This window comes from Melitaea cinxia, chromosome 1, assembly GCF_905220565.1.
Source record: "Melitaea cinxia chromosome 1, ilMelCinx1.1, whole genome shotgun sequence".
Lineage (NCBI taxonomy): Eukaryota > Metazoa > Arthropoda > Insecta > Lepidoptera > Nymphalidae > Melitaea > Melitaea cinxia.
The window spans coordinates 16,927,583-16,950,152 of NC_059394.1; the positions used below are offsets into that span (position 1 = coordinate 16,927,583).

Sequence of the window (22,570 nt, forward strand, 5' to 3'; positions counted from 1 at the left end):
TACTTTACATGAAGCTTATATTAAAAATTTTACAAACTGAAGATACTTCTTAATAGTTTTAGACTTATTCTAAAGCATACTGTCAGTATTTGTATTTGGCGTGTTTCGCGTGCTTCCTGTGGTGCGGAGGGGTCGCGGGCGACGCGCGTCTTCGCCTCTCTCTGTCTCTCTCTCTATCTCTTTCCCTCTCTCTCTCTCTTTCTCGGTCTCTCTCCCGGTCTCGCTCTCTATCTCTTTCCCGTTCACGAGACCGTTCCCTTTCTCTATCCCGCTCGCGTGACCTGGATCGCGATCTTGATTTTCGTTCACTCCTAGGATAAGAAACAAATTTATCATCACAAAAGTACTAATATTAAATATCTTTGAATATCATATCAAAAATTGACCGCTCCAGCGGGGTACGAACCCGCGTCTCCGACTGACCGTGTCGGCGCTCTAGCCAATTAAGCTATGCAACGATGTACCCGCTAGATCGAAATTTTTGATATGATGGGGTAACACAAAAATAAAAATCGTACATATTAAATATCTTTCTCACAATATATATACTCTTAAAATGAACCATTCGTTTACATATTTAAAAAAATGTTACAAAACTTTTAGAATGGTTATATTTCCATACACTACTACTACTCGACTAGCCCGCTGGCGCAGTTTCTAGCAGCCCAGTCTATAATAGTCGGCTGTTACCTACAAGACAAGCCATAAGTTGCTGCTTGCTTAGTGAACAAATAACTGTGTGTGTATGTTATAAGACATTAGACAACTGGGTAACTAATTCAACAAAATAAATAATAGCGGAAATATATTTGTCTTTACATTCGAAGAAGAATTTCAGACCGTAGAACCAAAATTCTACAAGAAACTGTGTTATCAAATACGGTACGTACCGAGAACGTTTAGGCGGTGGCGACAATGTGGGCTCTCGCGATTTTTTTGATTTCTTAGAAGACGTAGAGAACGCATCATCGTCTCCGCCCGGAGATCCTACTTCCTCTGCTTCCTTTGCTTCTCGGAGTGCCTGAATAAAAAAAAAAAAACACTTAAATATTCTGACTCGATACACACATATAGAGAAAATTGATATATAAACAAAATTACTAATGCTCGTACGGTAAAGTCACATTTTTACATATACAATGAGTATAATGACCATATGAACGAGTAGTGTTCATATAAGTACGCCTCATGTATAATGTGTCTTCCACTTTCCTTGGCGAAATTTCCTAACGAAATTAGATAAACAGAATACCTATGCGCCCATGTTTAGAGACAATCTTATGTTTTGAGTGAGTCGCCACACTCCGGTAGTTGGGCGGTGGTGGTGGTGGTGGTGGTGGTGGTGGTGGTGGTGGTGGTGGTGGTAGTGGCAGTGGTAGCTCACCTTCTTGATGAGCTTGCGGCGGTAGTGCTGCACCTGCGCGGGCGGCGCGAAGCCGGGTCGCAGGGCTCTGGCGCCGGCCTCCAGCTCGTCGGCGTACTTCAGCACCCGCAGCTCGATGTCCCGCAGGGTCTCGCGCTGGAGCGCCGCCTCGCCGCTGCGGCTGCGCGGGGACTCCACGCCCCTGGAAACGTTTGGGGGGGTGTATGAGGTACTGTGCTAATGAGCTTGAACGGAGAATCAAGGAGCTAATATTACGAGGTAACAAACTAATACACACGTAATTAATGCACAAAAAGGAAGTTTTTTAATTTGCACGAATACGATCCACTACGACTTATCTAAAAATGGTTTTCCAAGTTGTTTCCCACTATTTCTCGACCTATCAAATACAAAAACAAAAAAAATCGAGTTGCTTTAGACTAAACGACTGAAGTAAAACTTACGAAACTTCACTTCACAAACTTATATCTCCCTCTAAACTTCCATTCGCCTAATCCGAATATACTCTCGTCACGCATTCCCCCCCCTTACTCCCCGAGTCAAGCGTACGTAAAGAAGTTTCACTTCAAAAAACATATATCAAGTTGGGAGTTGGGATATTCCGTCCAAACCCCAGATACTAAAGCCTTACCCGTCGGGCGGCGGCGGCGTGGGCTCGCGCGGCTCGGGCGCGGCGGGCTCCACGCTCTCCCAGCGCGACGGCACGAAGCCCGCCACGCCGCGCCCCTCGCCCTCGCCCTCGCCCTCCCCGTCCTCCGCCGAGCCCTCCGCTTCCAGCGGAACGCCGTCTATGTCCTCATCCACTGAAAACGGTAAATTGAACTTTATTTATTGTTTTCTCATCTTTACAAGACCATGTGCGGTTTTTTAATTGTATGCGGCAATTATTTTAATTATATTTTTTTCTCTCTTCTTTTTAATCTTTGTTTTTTTTTTATGAGGCTGTATATAATACAATCTTTGTCTATTCTTACGAATTTGGCATTTCATTTAAAAGTCGTTTGTCAAAACAAAAAAGAATTAATGTTTAGTTAGTACTAATGTTTCACTTTATCGACATTTTTTAGGGCTAAGAAAAATAGTATTGGACGATTAAGCAGAAGTACGTTGCTACAGTAGCTCGTATATTAAGACAAAGTAAAATTTAAAATAGGCTTAGCAATTTTTTCATGTTTAACGTGATCTATATGTATGTTACACTTGACTTGCTGCTGCTGATTATGGTAGATAAAGGATATAAAAATAAAAGTTAAAACGTAAATATATTTTGTACTATTTAATTGCTATGAATGAGCTCACGAACGCGCTGTACGATGATGATATGTGAACGTGAACTGATGTATGTAGCTAATGAATCGTGCAATTAACATAAAGTGCTGATCGGGCGATATGTATGTGCGGCTGAACCGTACACTATAAGACCTACAGATTCCTTTGAAGGAACGCAGTTAGGAGTCAAGCGATGTGTATTTTAAAAAATGCACATTGTAAGTATGAGTTTTTTCGAAGTCACTCAACCCTTTATTCGTTGTATTCGACCGCAGTCTGTACACAAAGCGAACGCTGTTAATATTATTCTTTTTTTTTTTTTTTTTTTTTTTATGTCACTAGGTCAGCAAACAAGCGTACGGCTCACCTGATGGTAAGCGATTACCGTAGCTTATAGACGCCTGCAACACCAGAAGCATCGCAAGCGCTTTGCCGCTCCAATCCCCAACCCCCCCAGGAGCTCTGGTCACCTTACTCACCAACAGGAACACAATACTGTTTGATAACAGTATTATTTTGCTGTGATCTTCTGTAAGGTCGAGGTACTACCTCAGTCGGGCTGCTCCATATTTTGAGCAGGAAATTCCTGCTGTGCCCTACCTCAGTTAAATAATATTAACACAACCGTACCGTACAACTTAAACCACGCCCCCCCCCCCCACCCCCGAGTGGGGGACCGATGCACGTGAACTCACCGGGCACGCCGTCGATGTCCGCGGCGTCGGGCCTGACGGTGAGCTGCGGCGGGCGCTGCTCGGCGAGGCGGCGCAGCGCGGCCCCGTCCAGCGGGCCGGAGCCGCCCGAGCCGCCGGACGCGCCGGACGCCGTCGACCCGTCCGGCGACGCGGCGCCCGACCCCGGCTCCTCGCCCGCCGGCTCGCCGCTCGTGCGCAGCTCGCCCTTTCAAATTATACGCATTTATTATGTACGGTCTCGACATCGTTGCACTATAAAAATTAAATATTTTAAATATACGTATATATTATATATTATTTTATAAACGTATATATTGTTTTATATATACGTTACAACTAACTTACAGTTACTTAAACGTACAGATAGCCCTAAAATAAGAACCTACAACTTTATACCTTGAGCAAAAACCTCACATAACACAGTTACAAATGACATGGACCAATGGTTTGCACGATGATTGCGCGACTATCGCATAATTAATTTGAAGTAAAAGTTCCACATGCAAAATCTAATCGGACTACTCGTAGAGATATCCCGAGCGCAGTCGGGCCCACCTTGTCGTGGCCCAGGAAGACGTCGTTGATGTGCAGCAGGAAGTCCGTGGGGTAGACGGCCCAGTCGGCCCAGGCCTGCAGGATGCGCGTGACGCGCGCGCGGAAGCCCTCCTGCTGCAGGCGCGACGACATGCGCGCCCAGGCCGCGTGGCACTCGCGCATGATCTGCGGGAGGCGCTGCTGGAAGCTGGAACGTGGGGCGGGTTCGCTTGAGGCTGTGTGGAGCCTGGCTGGGGAAGTGCCTCAACCTTACACTAGATTAAAGCCAATAATATTGCTTTCAAGTAGTGCTATATTCCTGTGGTGGCCAGAACTCGCGGGGTAAGTTGGGTGTCTACACCATCTACTACATCGGCAACGCGTTTGTTATGCTTCTGGTGTTGCAGCCGTACTTAAGTTACGGTAACCGCTTACCACCAGGTGGGCTGTACACCACTCTAGTTGTATGAAAAAGTGGTTGTGATAGCATTGTAGTGTGTTTGCAATTAGTGTCGTGGTGCAGGATGTCGGACAGCAGGTAGAGGCGGGTGGAGCGGGGAGCGGAGGGTGGTACTCACGCGCCGCGGTAGGCGCTGGCGTTGGTGAGCTTGGCGTCGGCGTTGGTGAGCTTGGCGCCGGCGTTGGTGAGCTTGGCGCCGGCGTTGGTGAGCTTGGCGCCGGCGTTGTGCAGCACGTCGGACAGCAGGTAGAGGGGGCGGGGCGGGGAGCGGGGGGCGGTACTCACGCGGGGCGGGGAGCGGGCGGCGGTACTCACGCGCCGCGGTAGGCGCTGGCGTTGGTGAGCTTGGCGCCGGCGTTGTGCAGCACGTCGGACAGCAGGTAGAGGGGGCGGGGCGGGGAGCGGGGGGCGGTACTCACGCGCCGCGGTAGGCGCTGGCGTTGGTGAGCTTGGCGCCGGCGTTGTGCAGCACGTCGGACAGCAGGTAGAGGGGGCGGGGCGGGGAGCGGGGGGCGGTACTCACGCGCCGCGGTAGGCGCTGGCGTTGGTGAGCTTGGCGCCGGCGTTGTGCAGCACGTCGGACAGCAGGTAGAGGCGCGCGACGCGGCGCGGCGGCGCGGTGCGCGGCTGCGCCAGCGCCTCGGCCAGGCACGCCGCCACCTCGCCCGCCGCCTCCGCGTGCTCCAGGCACCACGCCATGGCCTCGCCCACGCTGCGCCGCGCCGGCGTCAGCGAGCGGATGATGTCCTCCAGCCGGTCGCGCTGGCTGCGGGCGAGATGTAGCTGTACTCGTAGCCGACGAGTGTAACGCACCGTAAACGCACACGCGCACGCACGCTCACGCATACACACGCACACACACACACTTACACGTACGCGCACGCTTGTAGACACAAAAGCACACACATCCCGTCATAAATTATATATTATTTGATTTGATATCTGTATGTTCCCGTTTTTTTGGCTTTAAATTTAGTGGTATTAAAATTGACATTGTTTTATTTGTGAAAGTAAATGGATGATCTCTTTTTTTGAAAACAAAAAAAAAATGCATACATTCATTTATTTAAAGAAAAGCTTACTTTGTAGACAGTGTGCCTCTAATATTGTCTTTGGCGTCTTCTTCTTCTACCAACTCATCAGGCATACCAGCAGTGTACAAATTCATAACTGGCGGACGCCAAACTGACCCGCCTGCAATAATAGTCACATGTTAGCTATTCAATCAATATGGGTAAAACAACAAGACAGACTATTTAGCCTATTCCATTTGCCAAGCCGCAACTAGAGGGCGCAACTCGAGATGTTAAAAAAAGGTTGAGTCTTAAAAGCAAAAGAAAACCATCTCACCTTTAAACATCCTAAAGTCTTCTAACGACCAACTCTTGGGCGAATCTCCTTGTAGCATCGAAAACAACTTCCAGCGGTAATATATGTGTGCTGGCGACTGGTTCTCGAAGAGGAACCGGAAGAAGGGATTGTTCATCTCCTTGTTCATGATGATGGCTTCGAACATAGGACCTTCGCGGATCACGAACTCAACCATACGGTGGATCAACATTAAGATGTTCCTGTAAATAATTATATCATTTTTTTTTAGTCTCGTTTCAAACCTAATTAGGCATACTAATATTTACTTATATAAAAAGTGTAGTAAAGATAACAAATAAAAAACCTTACCTTTCTGTCGGTATCACCACTTTTACTATGGATTGTGATAGAATCTGAAAAAATAAAAAATAATTAATATATATACTCTCACAAATTTTTGCAACAAATTTCTGAAATATTTAAATGATACTGACCTGCTCGTATTCTGCTCTATCTTCAGGATCGCTCGGATAATATTCACCGGGTCGCACTCTTGGTATCTGAGAAATAATAACATAATATATTAATAATATTACTTATACAGCTAGAGGAACGTCAAAAGATGAAGAAAGCTCACCTGATGGTAAGCGATAACCGTAGCTTATAATACACTTGCAACACCAGAAGCATCGCAAACTCTTTAGCAATCCTACCCACGACCAGCGTTGCCATACGTACGGATTTATCCGTACACGTACGGAATTTAATGTGTTACGTCCGGACACAAATTGCGTACGGATTTTGTTCGGATTTTCACGTAAAACGTAAAATTTTTAAATAGTTATACAAGGAAATTCATATAAACGTCGATAAATTGGTATTTTTTACACTCGACATCCCTAGAATTGCAAAAAAACGAACTTGGTTGTCTATAACGGGGAATTACCCGAATGACCGTTTAATATTCACCATATAGAATGACAAAGATAGCATGTTACATGGTAGCGTTTTTTGCAATAGTGAATGAAAAAGATAAATATATATTACGCTTTGTTTTCTTGTTTACATGTAACGAATGAATGTCGACAAATATAATTCTTTCTCAGTGACGCAATTAAAGCAATAAACATTGTTTGTTTTTTGGGCTTGTGAAGTTGCGACGTTTTATTATTTGTGTGGTGAATGAATCCCATTATATAGTAATTATGAGTGAAGTCCCGAAAAAATCACGTAGAATGCAACGTTTTAACAAGGACTGGTTAAACGAAACGCCTGGGTTTAAAGCCTGGGTCACTCGTAGTAAAAAAGGTGAATTTTTTGCATTTTGCAAATACTGCTTGACGGATCTTTGTATAGGAAGTGGTGGAAAAAAAGATCTTTATAAACATATGACATCCGTTAAACACCAAAACTCTGTTCCTAGCAGCAGCCAAAGATCACTTGTAGAGTTTTTGCCAAAAACATATGATACTGCAAAGAAAGGTGAAGTATTACTTTCTGCTTTTATTGCCGAGCATAATTTAGCTTTGAATATTATGGAGCATCTGACACAGTTAATTAAAAATATATGTAGTGATTCACAAATTGCTAAAGAAATGACTTGTGGTAGGACTAAAACCACTGCTATTATAAAGTCAGTTACTGGACAAACCGGAAAGAACATTGTTGTCGAACATTGCCGAAAAAATAAGTTTTCCCTAATTGTTGACGAAAGTACTGACAGGGGTTGCATCAAACACCTTTGTATGGTAGCAAGAATATATAAAGATCACAAAGTCGTTGACTCATTTTTGGGTCTCATCCCTCTTCAAGATGCTCAGCTTCAGATGATAAATTTAGAAGAATATTGGAAGAAAATCATAACAGCCACAAATCCAGTGGATGAGAACGTGTTGTATCCGATTTTTAGGCAGATTTGTTTCGGAATTGATGTGTTTGCCTCATTCAAGCGCAGCAGTTGAGCGAATTTTGTCTGCTATTAATTTAATGAAAAACAAGCAACGAAATCAACAGAGACAATCGAAGGACTTCATACGAAACAGTTGTTCTTCTTCTTCTTTTACTTTGGCTCCCTGAAGGATTTGCCAAAACAGTTGTTAGGATATACACCTATATAGTATAGTTTTAATTTAAATGTTGACACTGACATGTTAAAAAAATTGAATAAAGATATGTATAAATAACTTTTGCTTTGGACTCTACTTTATGGTCGAGTGTTAGTTACAAGTGCTTTGTATTGTTATTGTGTAATTATAGTTTATCATCAATATCTGTTGTAATATCTGTCTGTTTTGGTTGTGTTGTTGCTTATATTGTGATTGTTTAACTGTAAGTATATATTAAATTACATTTTCGCAATGGATGTCGAACCGCCAGATCCTGGTGGAGGTTATGATCCTGAAAATTTAACGATCCCATTAATTAATAGAAAAAGGCGTCCAAATATTGATAATTTAACAGATACAAATATATCTCAGTCCAAAAAAGCTGTGACTTCTACCTTAACATCACCTTCTATGCAACTTACGTACATTCACCCGGATTTTAATAATGAAAAGTTACATTATTCTGCAAATGATTCCGCCCCTTTTGTTGTCCATGTTTCAAAAAGTGAATTAGAACCTAATAGTGGGATGACACTCCGACCCATACAGTTTGGACATTTTTTGTTTAAAAATAATATAAAAAACGTGGTTATGGATGGTATTAAGAGGATAGGTCGTAATCGCATCTCTATTGAGTTTAAGTCAGCTGACCACGCCAATTCCTTTTTGGACTTACCAGCAATCAGTACTGCGGGTTACATAGCTTCGGTCCCCTCCTACAGCGTTTCTCGTATGGGAGTTGTTAGAGAGGTGCCCGTTGAATGGTCCATGGAGGAGTTAGTAGAAAATTTAGAAATCCCAAATGGTTATGGAAAAGTAGTTAGAGCACGGAGAATGAGCCGGAAATCATTTAATGAGAATAATGCCCCTGTATGGATCCCTACACAGTCTGTTGTTCTCACATTTACGGGGCAGAAACTTCCTCCCCGTGTATTTTGTTTTTTTACATCATTACCCGTTGAAACTTACATTTTACCTATTATTCAATGCAATAAATGCTGCCGTTTTGGACACGTAAAGGCACAATGCAGGTCTAAAGCTAGGTGCTACAAATGTTCTGGAATGCATGATGGAGAAAATTGCTCAGTCCAAACCCCCTCTTGTCTGTTCTGTTCCGGTCATCATAAGGCCAATGACTCATCCTGCCCTGAACATTCCAGACAAAAATCTATTAAGCTTGTTATGTCACAGGAAAGCATTTCTTACCTTGAAGCGTCTGCTAGATTCCCGCAAGTCAGGCGCTCATTTGCCGACTCAACCAGAACCAATTCTCCCACTTCACCATCTACTAGTGTTATAAGACAACCATCTCCTACAACATCTTCCTATAAAAAAACTGTAGTTACACAGCGACGTCCCTTATTGCCTACAAGCCCTGGTTATGATCATCAAGCCCACCAGGCAATTATCGAATCCCCTCCTTCAACCTCACATAATGGGTGTGCTATCCCACAAAACACAATCTCACCGAACGACAATCTAATAGAACAATTAATTTCTCTTCTTGTTAACATGATTTCTCGGTGCCAGGCTTCTCAATCCTCCGGGATGACAGGAATGATGGAAAAGCTGGATCAGCCATTCTGGTGTCCAGTAAATGTGTATATTCCTTAATTCCTACTTCATCGCATAGTGATGAGATTAATGTTGTAGCTGTGCGTGTATTAAATGTCTCTTTTGTAAGTGTATATATTTCTAGGCCTAGCCCTACCCTTCTTACTCAATTTTCAACAATTTTGTCCTCGGTACCTTCTCCCATTATTGTTTTGGGGGACTTTAATTTGCACCATATTTCTTGGGGTTCCTATTTTTGTGACAATTTATCCTCTCTCTTCCTAGACATAGTTGATAATAACAGCTTAGTAATACTTAATGATGGATCACCCACTCGTCGGGTTCCACCATTACAAAATCCTAAAAGTGCAGTGGATATATCACTTGCCTCCTCTTCACTCTCATCCCAACTCTCCTGGACAATTCTCCCTAACTCCTGTGGTAGTGATCATTTCCCTATAGTCATCACTTTTACTTGCTCACCTAGACCCTTTATAATAAATTATCAACCGAGACAAAAATTTAAACTGAATAAGGCTAACTGGACCCAATTTGCTGTAACTTCAGATGAAGAAGTATCGTATATTCCCTTAATAAACCCTAGCAATGTTCATTCACTGTACCCTCTTTTTAAAAATGCCCTTTTAAGAACTGCAGAAAAAACAATACCCATCAAAAAATCTTCCAATTTTCGAATTTCCTCTCCTCCATGGTGGGATGCTGAATGTACAGATGCATGCAAGCGCCGCAAACGTGCTGAGCGCTTGTACTCTTTATCCATGACCACAGAAAACTATTTGGCCTATAAGAGAGTTGCAGCAGAAGTTGCCAATATATTTTCACAGAAGAAGAAGAAAGGCTGGCAAATTTTTTGTGAAAGTATATCTCCTTCCTCGCCCCCCTCTTTAATTTGGAAGAATATTAAAAAATTTCGTGGCTCCTTTAGAGTAAGTGATAGCCTCCCCTCTAATGATTCATCAACTTGGATAGATGCCTTCGCACAAAAGTTGGCACCTCCATATGTACCCTCTTTAGAAAACTGTAGTATTTACCTAAGTCCCCCATCAACAGCCTGTAGTGATTTTGATGGCCCCTTTACTGTGGAAGAGTTTCGGCTGGTACTGGGTACCTTGAAGGACTCTTCGCCAGGGGTGGATTGTATCCCGTACTCTTTCATTATAAATAGTGGTGAGTCTGCTCAAAGAGTCTGCCTGACATTCCTAAATGAAATATTTCAATCTGAGACCCCTCCAGAGGAATGGAGAACCCAGATTATTATCCCTATATTAAAACCGGGTAAAGATGGTAAAGACCCTTCTTCCTATCGCCCTATTGCGCTATCTTCTACACTGGCCAAAATTCTGGAACACCTCATCAAAAATAGATTAGAGTGGATAATGGAGAATAAGGGTATACTAGCAAAGACTCAATTCGGTTTTCGGAAAGGTTTTAGCACAATGGATAGCCTTAGTATCTTTGTCACAGATATCCGCATCTCTTTCTCGAAGAATGAGAATGTAGTAGGAGTATTCCTTGACATATCGTCCGCATATGATAATGTCCTACTTCCGGTGCTCAGGCAGAAAATGCTACAGCTGAGTGTCCCAGTGAAGATAGTGAACTTTATTTATAATTATTTGTCTCCCCGTTCCCTCATAGTTAATTATCAAAATTATTCCCTCTCTCCTAGATTAATTTGGAAAGGTCTTCCCCAAGGTTCGGTTCTTAGCCCTCTCCTCTATAACATCTACACTTATGAACTGGACCTTTCAGTCAGTTGTTTCTGTAGAGTTTTACAATATGCGGACGATTTGTCGTTGTATACTTCCTGTAAAGATATTACAGAAGGTTCGAATCGCCTTAATTCGGCCATTATCTACCTTAACGAATGGTTAGACAGACATGGGCTTTCAATTTCGGTAGAAAAGAGTAGTGTGGTCATATTTTCCCGTGCAAGATCTGTCCCTGACATTGCTATTACTTCCAATAACCGTGTTCTATCAGTTAAAAATAATGTAAAATTTCTAGGAGTTTATCTCGACTCTAAAATGACTGGCATCCCACATATTCATCATGTCCATAAGAAGACGGAAAAAAACCTTAATATCATTAGATCTTTGTCTGGGGTCTGGTGGGGTTCCCATCCATACTCCCAGAAACTTTTGTATAATGCCCTAATTCGTAGTCACTTCGATTACGGATCTTTTCTTCTTGAACCCTGTAGTAAATTATCATTAAAACTGCTAGATAAAATACAAGCTAAATCACTTCGGGTCATAATTGGTGCTATGGCATCTTCTCCAATTAACGCACTTCAAGTGGAGTGTGTCGATCCCCCCCTTCATTTACGCCGGCAGTACCTATCAGATAGGTTTCTCTATAAGGCATTGCAATCCTCCTCTCATCCTATTATAGACAAACTTCATACACTTACTCGACTTACTTCCTCTTCTTCCTATTGGTCCCATAAGGACACTCCTTGTCTTGTAAAATCTTTTAAAAAATTTGTTAGTCTTCCATGCCCGATTGTTCAGTTTAACCGCAATCCCCTTTATGATACTCCTTTTGCCTCACTCATATTTTCACCAAATATTATTCTCAATCTTCCTATTGATAAAGTTCCTCCTTTAGCCAACTCACAATTCAATACAATTGTCAATAATAAATTTAGGGACTGGCTTCTTATTTACACTGACGCCTCAAAACTATCTGACATTGGATGTGTCGGAGTGGCAGTATGGATTCCGAGTGTAAATGTCATATTAAATTTCAAATTACCACCGGTGGCTTCTGTTTTTACTGGAGAAGTTTTGGCCATCTTCGAAGCACTAAGATTTATTGAATCGCATAATCTTAATAAATCAATTATATTTTCAGATTCTAGAAGCTCTTTGGAAGCCATCCAGTCTAACCAATTTAGGTCAAAATCCAAATTCTCTCTTATTTTCAAAATTAAACAAATTCTTTTTTCTTGTCATTCTAAGAATATTCAGGTTGCTATTGCTTGGATACCAAGCCATTGTGGCATTACAGGAAATGAAAGTGTAGATTCCCATGCTAAGGCGGCTACTGTTTCCGGAGGTCTTAGCCAATTTAGGGTTCACTGTCAGGACCTCATGCCACTAGCCAAAGCTCACTTAACATCAGAATGGAATAAGCTTTGGATCCATTCTAGCAGAAACAAGGGCAAGTATTATGCAGAAATACAACAACTAGTACCCAGCAAACCTTGGTTCTACAAATACAGAAAAGCAAACAAACCAGTTTGTTCCACAATATGTCGTCTCAGACTCGGCCATTCATCTACTCCGGTTTTCTTATCTAAAATTAGAGTGAAAGACAGTTCACTTTGTGAGTGTGGACTGGACGAGGGCTCTCCTGATCACATTTTCTTTACCTGTCCAAGGAATCTGTCCTCCCTTTACGATTATCTCCCCTCTGATATACCGCGCCCTATCGACCTTAAATCTGTTCTGTTATATGTACATACTCCATTTGTAGATATTCTATGTTCATTTATCTCACTAAATAATATTAGGCTGTAAATTGTTTGTCTTATACTAACCCATATATGTTTGTATATATTTGTTTGTGTCTTGTTTTAGGTGGATCAACAGATTTTAAATTATTCTCTTTCTCTGACATAATTTTGTAATCTCACAAAACCAGCACATTAAGTAGAGTCAATTTCAAAATAACAGAACAAATTCAATCACTCGGATATTGGCAAATCCTAGAGGAAGCTAGAATTTAAAAGAAGAAGAAGAAGAAGAAGAACTTTTGCTTTTAATTTTAGATTTTTTTGTACGGATTTTGTACGGAATTTCAGATTTATTGCACGTACGGATTGAGTACGGATTTTGCTGTCGTGTATACAGATTTTTATTCCACACAGGTTGGCAATACTGCCCACGACACTCCTTAGAATTCTCCTCACTCACCACAGAAACACAACACTGCTTGAGCTGTATTATTTAGCTGTAATCTTCTGTAAGGTTGAGGTACTTCCTCAGTTGGGCTGCTCCTGATTTTAGGCAGGGTATTTTATGCAGTACCTTTCCTCAATCAATGTTATTATTATATAAACTACATCCACGGGTTCTTAGTTGCCCATGCCATTTTTACTACATAAAATAAATGTTACTATACAACATGCTTTTTTTTATCAATGTCTACAACAGATTGATAATTCCCTACCTTCCCAGCTAGATGTTTGGGTGGTTGCGCGTTAAAGGGCAGTCCGGAGGGCGGAGGAGGCTTGCAGGGCTGCTGTAGTGCTGGTGGGATGTAGATGGGCACCGGCGGGATCACCACCGCCTTGCCCCAGCCAAGCTTCATCTCGTAGTTCATTATCTCCTTACCTGTCAATGGCAAATCGAATGTACCTTCAGAATGTTTACTATGCTACTGGACCTACCTAGTCTTTATTAGTAGACGTTCCCAAACAAGGTATATTTTTTATGGTAGATGATAGACCCTATTGGTAGATGTTAAGAAACATATTTTATTGGGTAGAATAAAATATAAAGTGAAGGCCATCCTTACTTGTGATCTTAAACTATAAATAACTAGCTATGTTCCCCAGTATTGTGTTCCCGAGATTAAGGCGTATAAACAAACAAACTTTTCAGCTTTATAATATTAGTATAGTATATAATATCTTTAATAGCTGCTACCAGCAGACTCACCGTTGATGCAGCGTAGAGCACGTTCACCGTCCTTACGCGACATAAAAGCCACAAAGCCACAGTTGCGGCCACGCGCCTTTTCCTCATCAGACCGAGGCCACATGATCTTGATGCTAGCAAGTGGACCGTACCGCCCAAATATCTCCATTAGCTGCTGTTCTGTTATCTGTTTCAAAATAAGAAAAGTTGCATTTTTGTTTTTACGTCCAAAAATTAAATCAACATAATACATTCAGAAGCACAATTAATCAACCTTTTTTCAGTTTTTTCAAAGTTCTATGCGAATTTACTTTATATGTTATGTTATGTTATTTATTTATATAGGAAGCCAACATAGTATGCAGTGGTTTTTATAATTCGTACGTAGTTAAGCATAGAATATCTTACACATTAAACAGCTGTTTCGAAACTTATGCTAACAATAAATATTTATCATATGACAAATTAGCTGTATGTAATATCCCACTACTAGGCATAGGCCACTTTCCCCATGTAGGAGAAGGATCAGATCACCACGCTGTTCCAATGCGGGTTGGCGGATATATTCCCTACTATGAGTAACGATCGCTATCAGTTGTACATAATAACAACCGGGACCTACGGCTTTACGTGCTCTCCGAGGCACGGTGGGGAGACCCACAAGGACTGCACAAACACCCAGACCACGGCAAACACCTGTTTGGCCAATACAAATTTTTGTCATGTGCGGGGATCGAACCCGCAACCGTCAGCCCAACAGGTACAATCCATGGCTGTGACCGTTGCGCCAACGCGGCGTGGTTACCTTACTCGTTATGAGTATTAATTTGCAGTGATTTCATACAGTTGAGGTAGTTCCCCAGTTGGGTTGCTCCAAATTTTGAGCACAATAAATCAAATCATCTACAATTATATTTCTATTTACCTTAGGGTTTAAATTGCCAAGATACAAGTTAGTAGTATTAGGGTCTCCTGTATCATAGGAGCCCACATCTGGTATCATGTCCAGAACGGGTTCGACGCCCACAACTCCACGGTCACGTAGCACATTCTTGTATTTATGTCGCTCGGAACGTTCCTCTTGAATTCTAAAAAATTTATAGTTATCTATGAGACCATTATTTTGTTTAATTTTCACTCATAATCACTAGAAAGCATGTAACAGAGTAATTTACAGTGGAGAAGCTTTGTAACTAAAGTAAGCAATTCCAACTTCTCAACACTTTACAAAGCTGTATTGCTCGCTTCAGCCTGTAATGTCCTGCTGCTGAGCAGGCCTCTTTTAATATCTAGTTTAATCCACCACGCTACTCCAATGCGGGTTGCCAGATATTTTCTCTACTATGAGTAAAGATCACTATCAGGTGTACATGATAACAGAGGCACGGTGGGGAGACACAAAAGGGCTGCACAAATACCCAGACCATGGCAAACATCTGCATGGCCAATACAAATATTTGTCATGTGCGGGAATCAAACCCACAACCGCCAGTGCAACAGCCACAAACCAGTGCTATGACCGTTGCACCAACGCATCATCACACATAGTTATCATTATATGTTAATATGACAAAGTAATCTAGTGATAGTAAATGTATTGCACTAAGTAATTTTATAATAGTCATAATAATATAGGAAGTTGGCAAGGGCGAACTTATCTCTAAAAAAGATCTCTTCCAGTCAACCCATGATTATAATTAGTATTGATTTTTCATAGTATTAATAATACTAGTTTTCTTTATTTGTAAAGATATGCAGTCTATTTCAGTTTGGACACTATGTTTGTACAAAAGCAATCTTTTGCCGCCCATGTCCATTACCCCCTTTTTAGAACCTTACTTTAAATTTTCTAACAAACCCTCAAAACTCACTGTCTCAGTTCCTCTTTGAATAATTCCAAATTACTCTTTTTCTTATCTCCAGCCTTCTTATTTTTTGGCCTGCCCGGTGGTTCAGGCCGTTGTGCGAGACTTCGTACCACATCCGCTTCTGTGACTGTCCGAACCTTGTCGTCCAGTCGTGACATTGGCTTGTATAGTTTACCTCTTTCTGAGGTATCTTCCTCTGTTCAAACAAAGAGAAATTATTAATAAATACATACTCATTCTTGCACTTAAAAAATATATATTTACTTTAATTTGAAAATAAGAAATGTCTACCAGTCAATCCATAACGGTGAGACATGACTATACTTTAAACCTTTTAAATATACGAATAATTTTTGGTGCTAAGAAAATTTATATAATTGTCATTTTTTTTCTTTTTTTGTGTGTCAGAACTATGCCACTACTATGACTACCTAGTTGCACTTATAAAATTATTAATAGTATAATTACTTTAATAGTTAATAGACTTACTTCTTGCCCCCGCATCGTATGTTCCAGCTTTAACCCATACTTTAGATGTTGTGCTCGGTACCTCTTGGAATGTCTCTACAAACTCTTTGAACACCTAGAGAATATAAAAATTGAGTAACTTGGAAATTATTATCAATCAATCATTACAGCCTATACAGTCCACTGCTGGACATAGGCCTCCACAAGTTTACGCCAAAAATAACGTGAACTCATGTGTTTTGCCCATAGTCACCACGCTGGGCAGGCGGGTTGGTGACCGCAGTACTGGCTTTGTCGCACCGAAGACGCTGCTGCCCGTCTTCGGCCTGTCATTAGACAGGAAATTATTAACACTTCTACAAATGTGCATCCTTTATTTTGTTGTTTTAAAATAAGAACTATCCCAAGTAATTTTGAAATGTATATATGATTGTAAGGTATCTTGTCTTATTTAAAATATATTTTTCTCAGGATTCAAAATAACTATGATAAAAGATAAAACTCAATTTTTTTTCAACAAAACAATCGAGATATATGCATGTCTAAAAAAGTTATTTAATTGAACTGGTTTAGAGTAGGTTTATTCAAAAATTTCTTTTTCCAAACGACAACTTTCGAGACGTAATACTATATTTACGTTTATCTGAATTTTTTACTGTTTATATTTACAATTTCAGTATTTTTAGTAGATAATTAGATAGAAAATATTGCTATGGCCGTAGTTTATACTACACATATAAAGCGAGCTCCTGAAATCAAAGTACTTACATGTGCGGCTGCTTCCTCTTCTTCTTTTTTACGTAGCTCTTCGAGCTCTTTTTTTGATAAACCTCGGTTACTCATCTTTAAATTTATTACTAATCCAAAAATATAATTGTTTTCATTTAGTTACATTATATGAATATTGCATTGTCATAACTTGTGTGGTTAATTGTGAATATTTTATTTAAACCTCTATAACACTTATAATTATTTAATTGTAGGCTACAAAATTACAATAATATTAATTACTTAAATAATAACCTCGAATTAATTCGCTTCTGTAAACATCATAACAATTCTATAGCCAATATCGACATAGAGCACAGAGTATACAAGAGAGACAGATAAAAAATACCATATGCACCATAGAGCTATTTATTTATAAATTACACTTACAGCCTTACAGTTACGTGGAAAAGGAAATGGAATGGTGCCAAGAATGCGACAAGGTATAGTCATGATACTTCACAGGCGTGGAAAGTGGGGTAATTCTTTCTTAGTCTGAAAAAGACCGTTTCGGAACTTAACTGCCGTTGTCACGTTTATCTCGCTCAGTGCCAAACTGTTAAAGGTCTACTGCTTCAAAGCCTTACCTACATCTATCTGCAAGACAACCAATATGAGTTTCGCAGCAACCACTCAACCGAACTAAGCTATGAAAATTCTCAACAACTTAACCAATGAGATGAATAAAAATCTCATAAAAACATGGAAAAATACAGACTAAATTCCCATACTTAGTTCTAAGAGTTTTAAGAGTTCTAAGAGTTTTTATGAGGTTTATAAGATTAGATTTAGGTCATAGAAGTACCGGTAGAGGCTTATAACTTAACTGCTCAGTACCACAGCATTATTCGCTTTTATTGATATTTAAATATAATAAATTATAGGCATCTAAATTTTATAAAATAACATTTATAAATAACGTAGAATACTGAACCACTTCTTAACCAATCTATGATGCTTATAATGGTCTGTAGTCCATTATATATCCATCCGTCCGTCTGTCCATTATAGACAAAAAGATCACAGTAAGGTCAATTCAATGAAATAAAACTTCAGAATTATTGGTTACATATTTATTGCAAAAGTATACATCAAAAACTTTTTCGATGTAAAATTAAAAAAAAAAGTCAAATGTGTGTAGTTTTCCGCATTTTATTATTACAACATTTACGTGTTCGGCGCATTTCTTATCTCTATGGACACCGATCATTTTCGTGTACTTATAATTTTTCATCAGCATTTAAAAAATATATTTCTCATAAAATTATTGAAAATATTTTGTATCGAATTATTATTTCATGCGCATTGGTAGGTTAGCCTCTTATATTTATTATTTCAGCATGTTTTAAAGTACTCATAGCATTTGATATAAAAAGTGCAGATCTCATTTGTTCCACATTACAGAAGTACTATATAGATGTTAATACTTTATTTGTCCTAAAACTTAAATATTAAATAATAATAATAATAATAATAATAATACAGATAACTCAATATAACAATAACATATGCTGCTAAAAAGTTGATCAAAGTTTTTAAGCTTATTATCGGAATGACAAAACAGAACAATAACATATTATATACAATGTGCGTTTGGTGAATATTTGTGTTTAATATTTGTGAGGTAAGTTTGTAATCATCTAACATATATAAATGTAGCTGCAATGAGAAAAACACAAAACTGAGGCCTGTCTGGTTATCATTTTCATGGCAGGCGGCTGATTAATAAAACTTGCATATAAGAAATAATAAGTAATATTAAAATACTTGTTCCTTATGTAGATATAACTTTAATAGTAAAATATTTTGTGCATTATAAAGCTTAGACTACAAGTAAACATGCCACATAATTTACAGCTACTTACTGGACAGAAATAAAAATGTCACAGTTTAAAAAATAGTCTATAAGACAACATTTTTGATATATCAGCGATGGTATGTGCTAAAACACAAATATTACTCAAACACTGTCTACGTTTTTACCACCAATTAATATACAAAGCATTGCTGTTACCAGACTTTCAAATGTTAGTTTCAGCCTGTAATATCCCACTACTGGGCATAGGCCTCTTTCCCCATGTAGGAGAAGGATCAGAGCTATGTTAGTATTAGGTTTTAATTATGCATTGTTTTATTTTTGTAACACACTGAAATTTTTATTAAATGCAATAAACTTGTTTTCCATTTGTTAATTTTTTTTATTTTGATGTCTAATTATATTAAAGAAGGCGTACACCAAAACATTGACATGTATGATATTCTCAGAAAACATCTTTAAATAAAATACACATAATTTGACAATATTAGTGCTAAAACATTTTTTGGATCACCACATAAGCCTTCGTTTATCACCTACAATTGACGAAGCCCAAATATGATTTTTCCATTGATACATAATACCTCTACCGAAAAAAGTAAATAACATTAAGGTACAAAACACGTAATCTATAAATGCACGTTACCAATCGTATTGTACTATAATTCGCTAAAACACATACTCGATGGATAATGATTTGTAAATTAATATAAACATATAAAACTAAACTTGTACTCATATATTTGATCAATATTCCTATTTAAAATAATTTTTCACATATAATTTACACCAAAAGTTATTATATAAAGTATTATATTACAATACAATGATACTTCGCACTCCAGACGTCTTCCATGACGTCCGTTTTGACAATAAAAGCGCGAAGTGAGACGTAAGAATTGGATATCCATAATTTCACCACAGAGTTGAAAATCGAACTCCATGAACTTTACCATAGATAATTAAACAAAAGTAACAATTTATTTAAAAAGTTAGATTAGATGTTACAAGTAAATCATCAACATATACACTGTACAGGGATCGGGATAATTCATGCAAACTGTCTTTACAATATTTCTGATCGAAGTCTACCGGTCGCTTAGTGTGCTTCACATTCACATCGACATTGTTACAGCCTGGCCTAACTAGAACCTCCTTAATTACTCGTCTTATATTTTTTTCATGTTAATGACATGAAGAGATAAGTTAGTCGTAGTGAAGCGTATAGTCTCGAGCGGAGTGGACGTGTTCAAGCGTCCGCGTCGGCGCCCTTGAGCCGTAATCTCGCGAAATCCTCGAATATAATATCATCATCTTGCTCCTGCCCGTTCTCATCTCTGTAAAATAATACACTAATATTAGAATAGTCACAAAATACAAATAACTTTTGTTCATTGAATAAGATAACTTAGGCAATCTTAGAACTATTACTTAAGCGTTGATAAGTAGTCAAACTTTTAAACCTTAATACTCATTAGCACTATGAGGCATAAAGCGGAACATTTAATGTTTGTCTTTGACCAATGAGAGTTCGCGATATCTATGTAACTTTATAAATGTTTTTGGTAATTATGGTCTGATGCAACCAAAAAAAAAAAAAAAACATTTTAAAATCTGTTAATTAATGTACGTTTGTATGAGTGCGTGTAGGAGTGCGTGTAGGAGTGCGTGTATGAGTGCGTGTATGAGTGCGTGTGCGTGTGCGTATGACTGTAACCGTGCGTACTGTGTGGAGACGCGAAGGTAAATATTAGTCAATTGAATATTTTAATGCATCTCTTCTGAGTAAATAAATATTATCTATGGAGTCCTGTCTTTCATTACGAGTTTTTATTCTACGCGCTTATACTTACAGTAATTTTTATGTTGCAGGCGCACTAGCCGCAGATGACTAGGAGTTTCAAAATAAAAATCGCAGTATATCCCGTGGAATAAAAAGTATATGTTAATTAGGAGTCGCTGATATAGCCGACGTGACGCACGGGTGCAGGTCGAGCTGAATGACGTTGCGTACAGTACATTAATAAGTGCGTATGTGTATGCTGTGGATAGGTGTGTGTGTGTGTTTTTTTTTTTAAATAAATTTGGTACACAGTTTGGTATTTTAATGTCGCGTTTGTAATAATTACGATGAGTGATTAGTTATAGGCCTCGGGAAGAGGCTAGTTAGAGTAGAAATTTGGATGGAGGCAGAGAGAGATAGGTGTGTGTTCATGTGGACATAGACGTGTGCACGTACGGGTGCGGGTCGAGCTGGATGAGGTCGTGGTCGAGCGGCGCGGGCTCGGGCGCGGGCCGCGGCGCCTCCTCCTCCGGCTTCGGGTGCATCAGGATGAACGGCAGCTCGGCGCTCAGTTCACTGTTGGGGGGAGGATATGTAAAAACAAACTTTCACTAATCAACATCAAAATATAAAATACTTTGTTCTAAACATTTTTTTTAATATGTACGATTTTATTTTTGTGTTTACCCACACATTAGGGATTCTAAACATTTTTTGAATATTATATCAAAAATTGACCGCTCCAGCGGGATTCGAACCCGCGTCTCCTTGTTCTAATAAGTTTAAAAAATAACGCTCAGTGCCTTACCTACTACTAAATGTACCTAAATGTTTAAAATTTAATTTCTTAAATTAAGAGCTTCAATTACAACTATAAGCCCATATTATAATTCATCTAACTTAGAGTTTATTTCGATTCAGCCTGTAACATTCCACCACTGGTCATAGGCCTCTTTCTCCATGTAGGAGAACGATCGGAGCTTAATCTACCACGTTGCTCCACTGCGGGTTTGCGGGTATACTCCTCACAATGAGTAATGACCGCTATCAGGTGTATCTAACAAGCGGCAGCTTAACGTGCTCTCCGAGGAACGGTGAGATGAGATGACACTTACAATGATAGCGTTTTACATGTCACGTTCGAGAAATGTACGCCTTAATTACTGGTTCTATTTAACTGATTCTTTGTATACAACTTAAGAATGATGGCTTGTGTTCAGTTCGTAAATTATAATAGATCTGTCAAAAGCGTTCGAATTTTACAGAATTTTTAAGCATTTAATTACATAATTTACTTTTTAAATTTTGCGGATAACAAATAGTAATAAAATTTTAGAAACTTACCCACCAAGAGGTCCCAGGCACAATTTCACCTTTACTTTATATTGTACTATAATACCTAAGTTCTCGCGCTGTGACGGATCCGCGATTCTGAAAATTGATCAATTATTTTATTTCACGTTTATGTTTAACTATGATCTTCTTATTTTATATTTATTGACACTTTCAAAATAAGACAATTTGACAATACATTTCGAATTATATTTCTTTTTCAATATGCAGACAATTCATTAATTAATTTAAGTTGCATATTAAAACTTAAATTCAAATAATTGTGTTTGGTCGCAAACGAAAAAAAAACCGACTTCAATTACATCGAAGAGTAATACAACGTAGATCGACGAAAAAATAGTCAAGTAACTACGCGTTATCAAAGATTACTCAAAGTCCAGAGGGTGGGGCCACTAGATATCTATCCGATAACTAGTTGGAACCGCTACGGGTACGCGACCCCGGACTACTCTAGCTGCTAGTGTCACACACCCCTCCCCGTGATCCGTGGCACTGGTATCCGTAACCCCAGATCCTTCTCTCACATAAATCCTTC

At 39.4% G+C, this 22,570-nt stretch overlaps 3 protein-coding genes across 5 annotated transcripts in view; 1 reads left to right on the forward strand and 2 right to left on the reverse strand.

Annotated features, from left to right (window-relative positions):
* On the reverse strand, positions 1–20,083 carry LOC123654466 (U2 snRNP-associated SURP motif-containing protein). The gene is given in 19 exon segments (XM_045590367.1): positions 1–191; positions 252–311; positions 882–1,021; positions 1,385–1,595; positions 2,016–2,187; positions 3,349–3,553; positions 3,904–4,090; positions 4,866–5,108; positions 5,425–5,536; positions 5,693–5,913; positions 6,023–6,066; positions 6,148–6,213; positions 13,510–13,673; positions 14,001–14,166; positions 14,905–15,067; positions 15,851–16,043; positions 16,337–16,430; positions 17,084–17,158; positions 20,036–20,083. Coding segments are annotated over 19 exon segments (2,673 nt in total). The 3' UTR covers positions 1–82.
* LOC123658013 (low molecular weight phosphotyrosine protein phosphatase-like) overlaps positions 7,838–22,570 on the forward strand; it is a 479,256-nt gene continuing 464,523 nt past the window's right edge. For 2 of the 3 annotated variants that reach the window (XM_045593500.1, XM_045593524.1), the window contains exon 1: positions 7,844–7,981. The gene's annotated coding sequence lies outside the window, so the exon portion shown is untranslated. Of the gene's footprint in view, positions 7,982–22,570 lie in introns of all 3 variants that reach the window. The other variant, XM_045593513.1, reaches the window with a different exon arrangement.
* Positions 19,261–22,570, reverse strand: part of LOC123657943 (beta-arrestin-1) — a 13,109-nt gene continuing 9,799 nt past the window's right edge. Inside the window, exons 8-10 of the mRNA XM_045593425.1 lie at positions 22,027–22,113; positions 21,139–21,258; positions 19,261–20,236 (exon numbers count right to left, since the gene is read on the reverse strand). Of these exons, the coding sequence (XP_045449381.1) occupies positions 20,149–20,236; positions 21,139–21,258; positions 22,027–22,113 (295 nt within the window). The 3' untranslated portion in view covers positions 19,261–20,148. The remainder of the gene's footprint in view (positions 20,237–21,138; positions 21,259–22,026; positions 22,114–22,570) is intronic.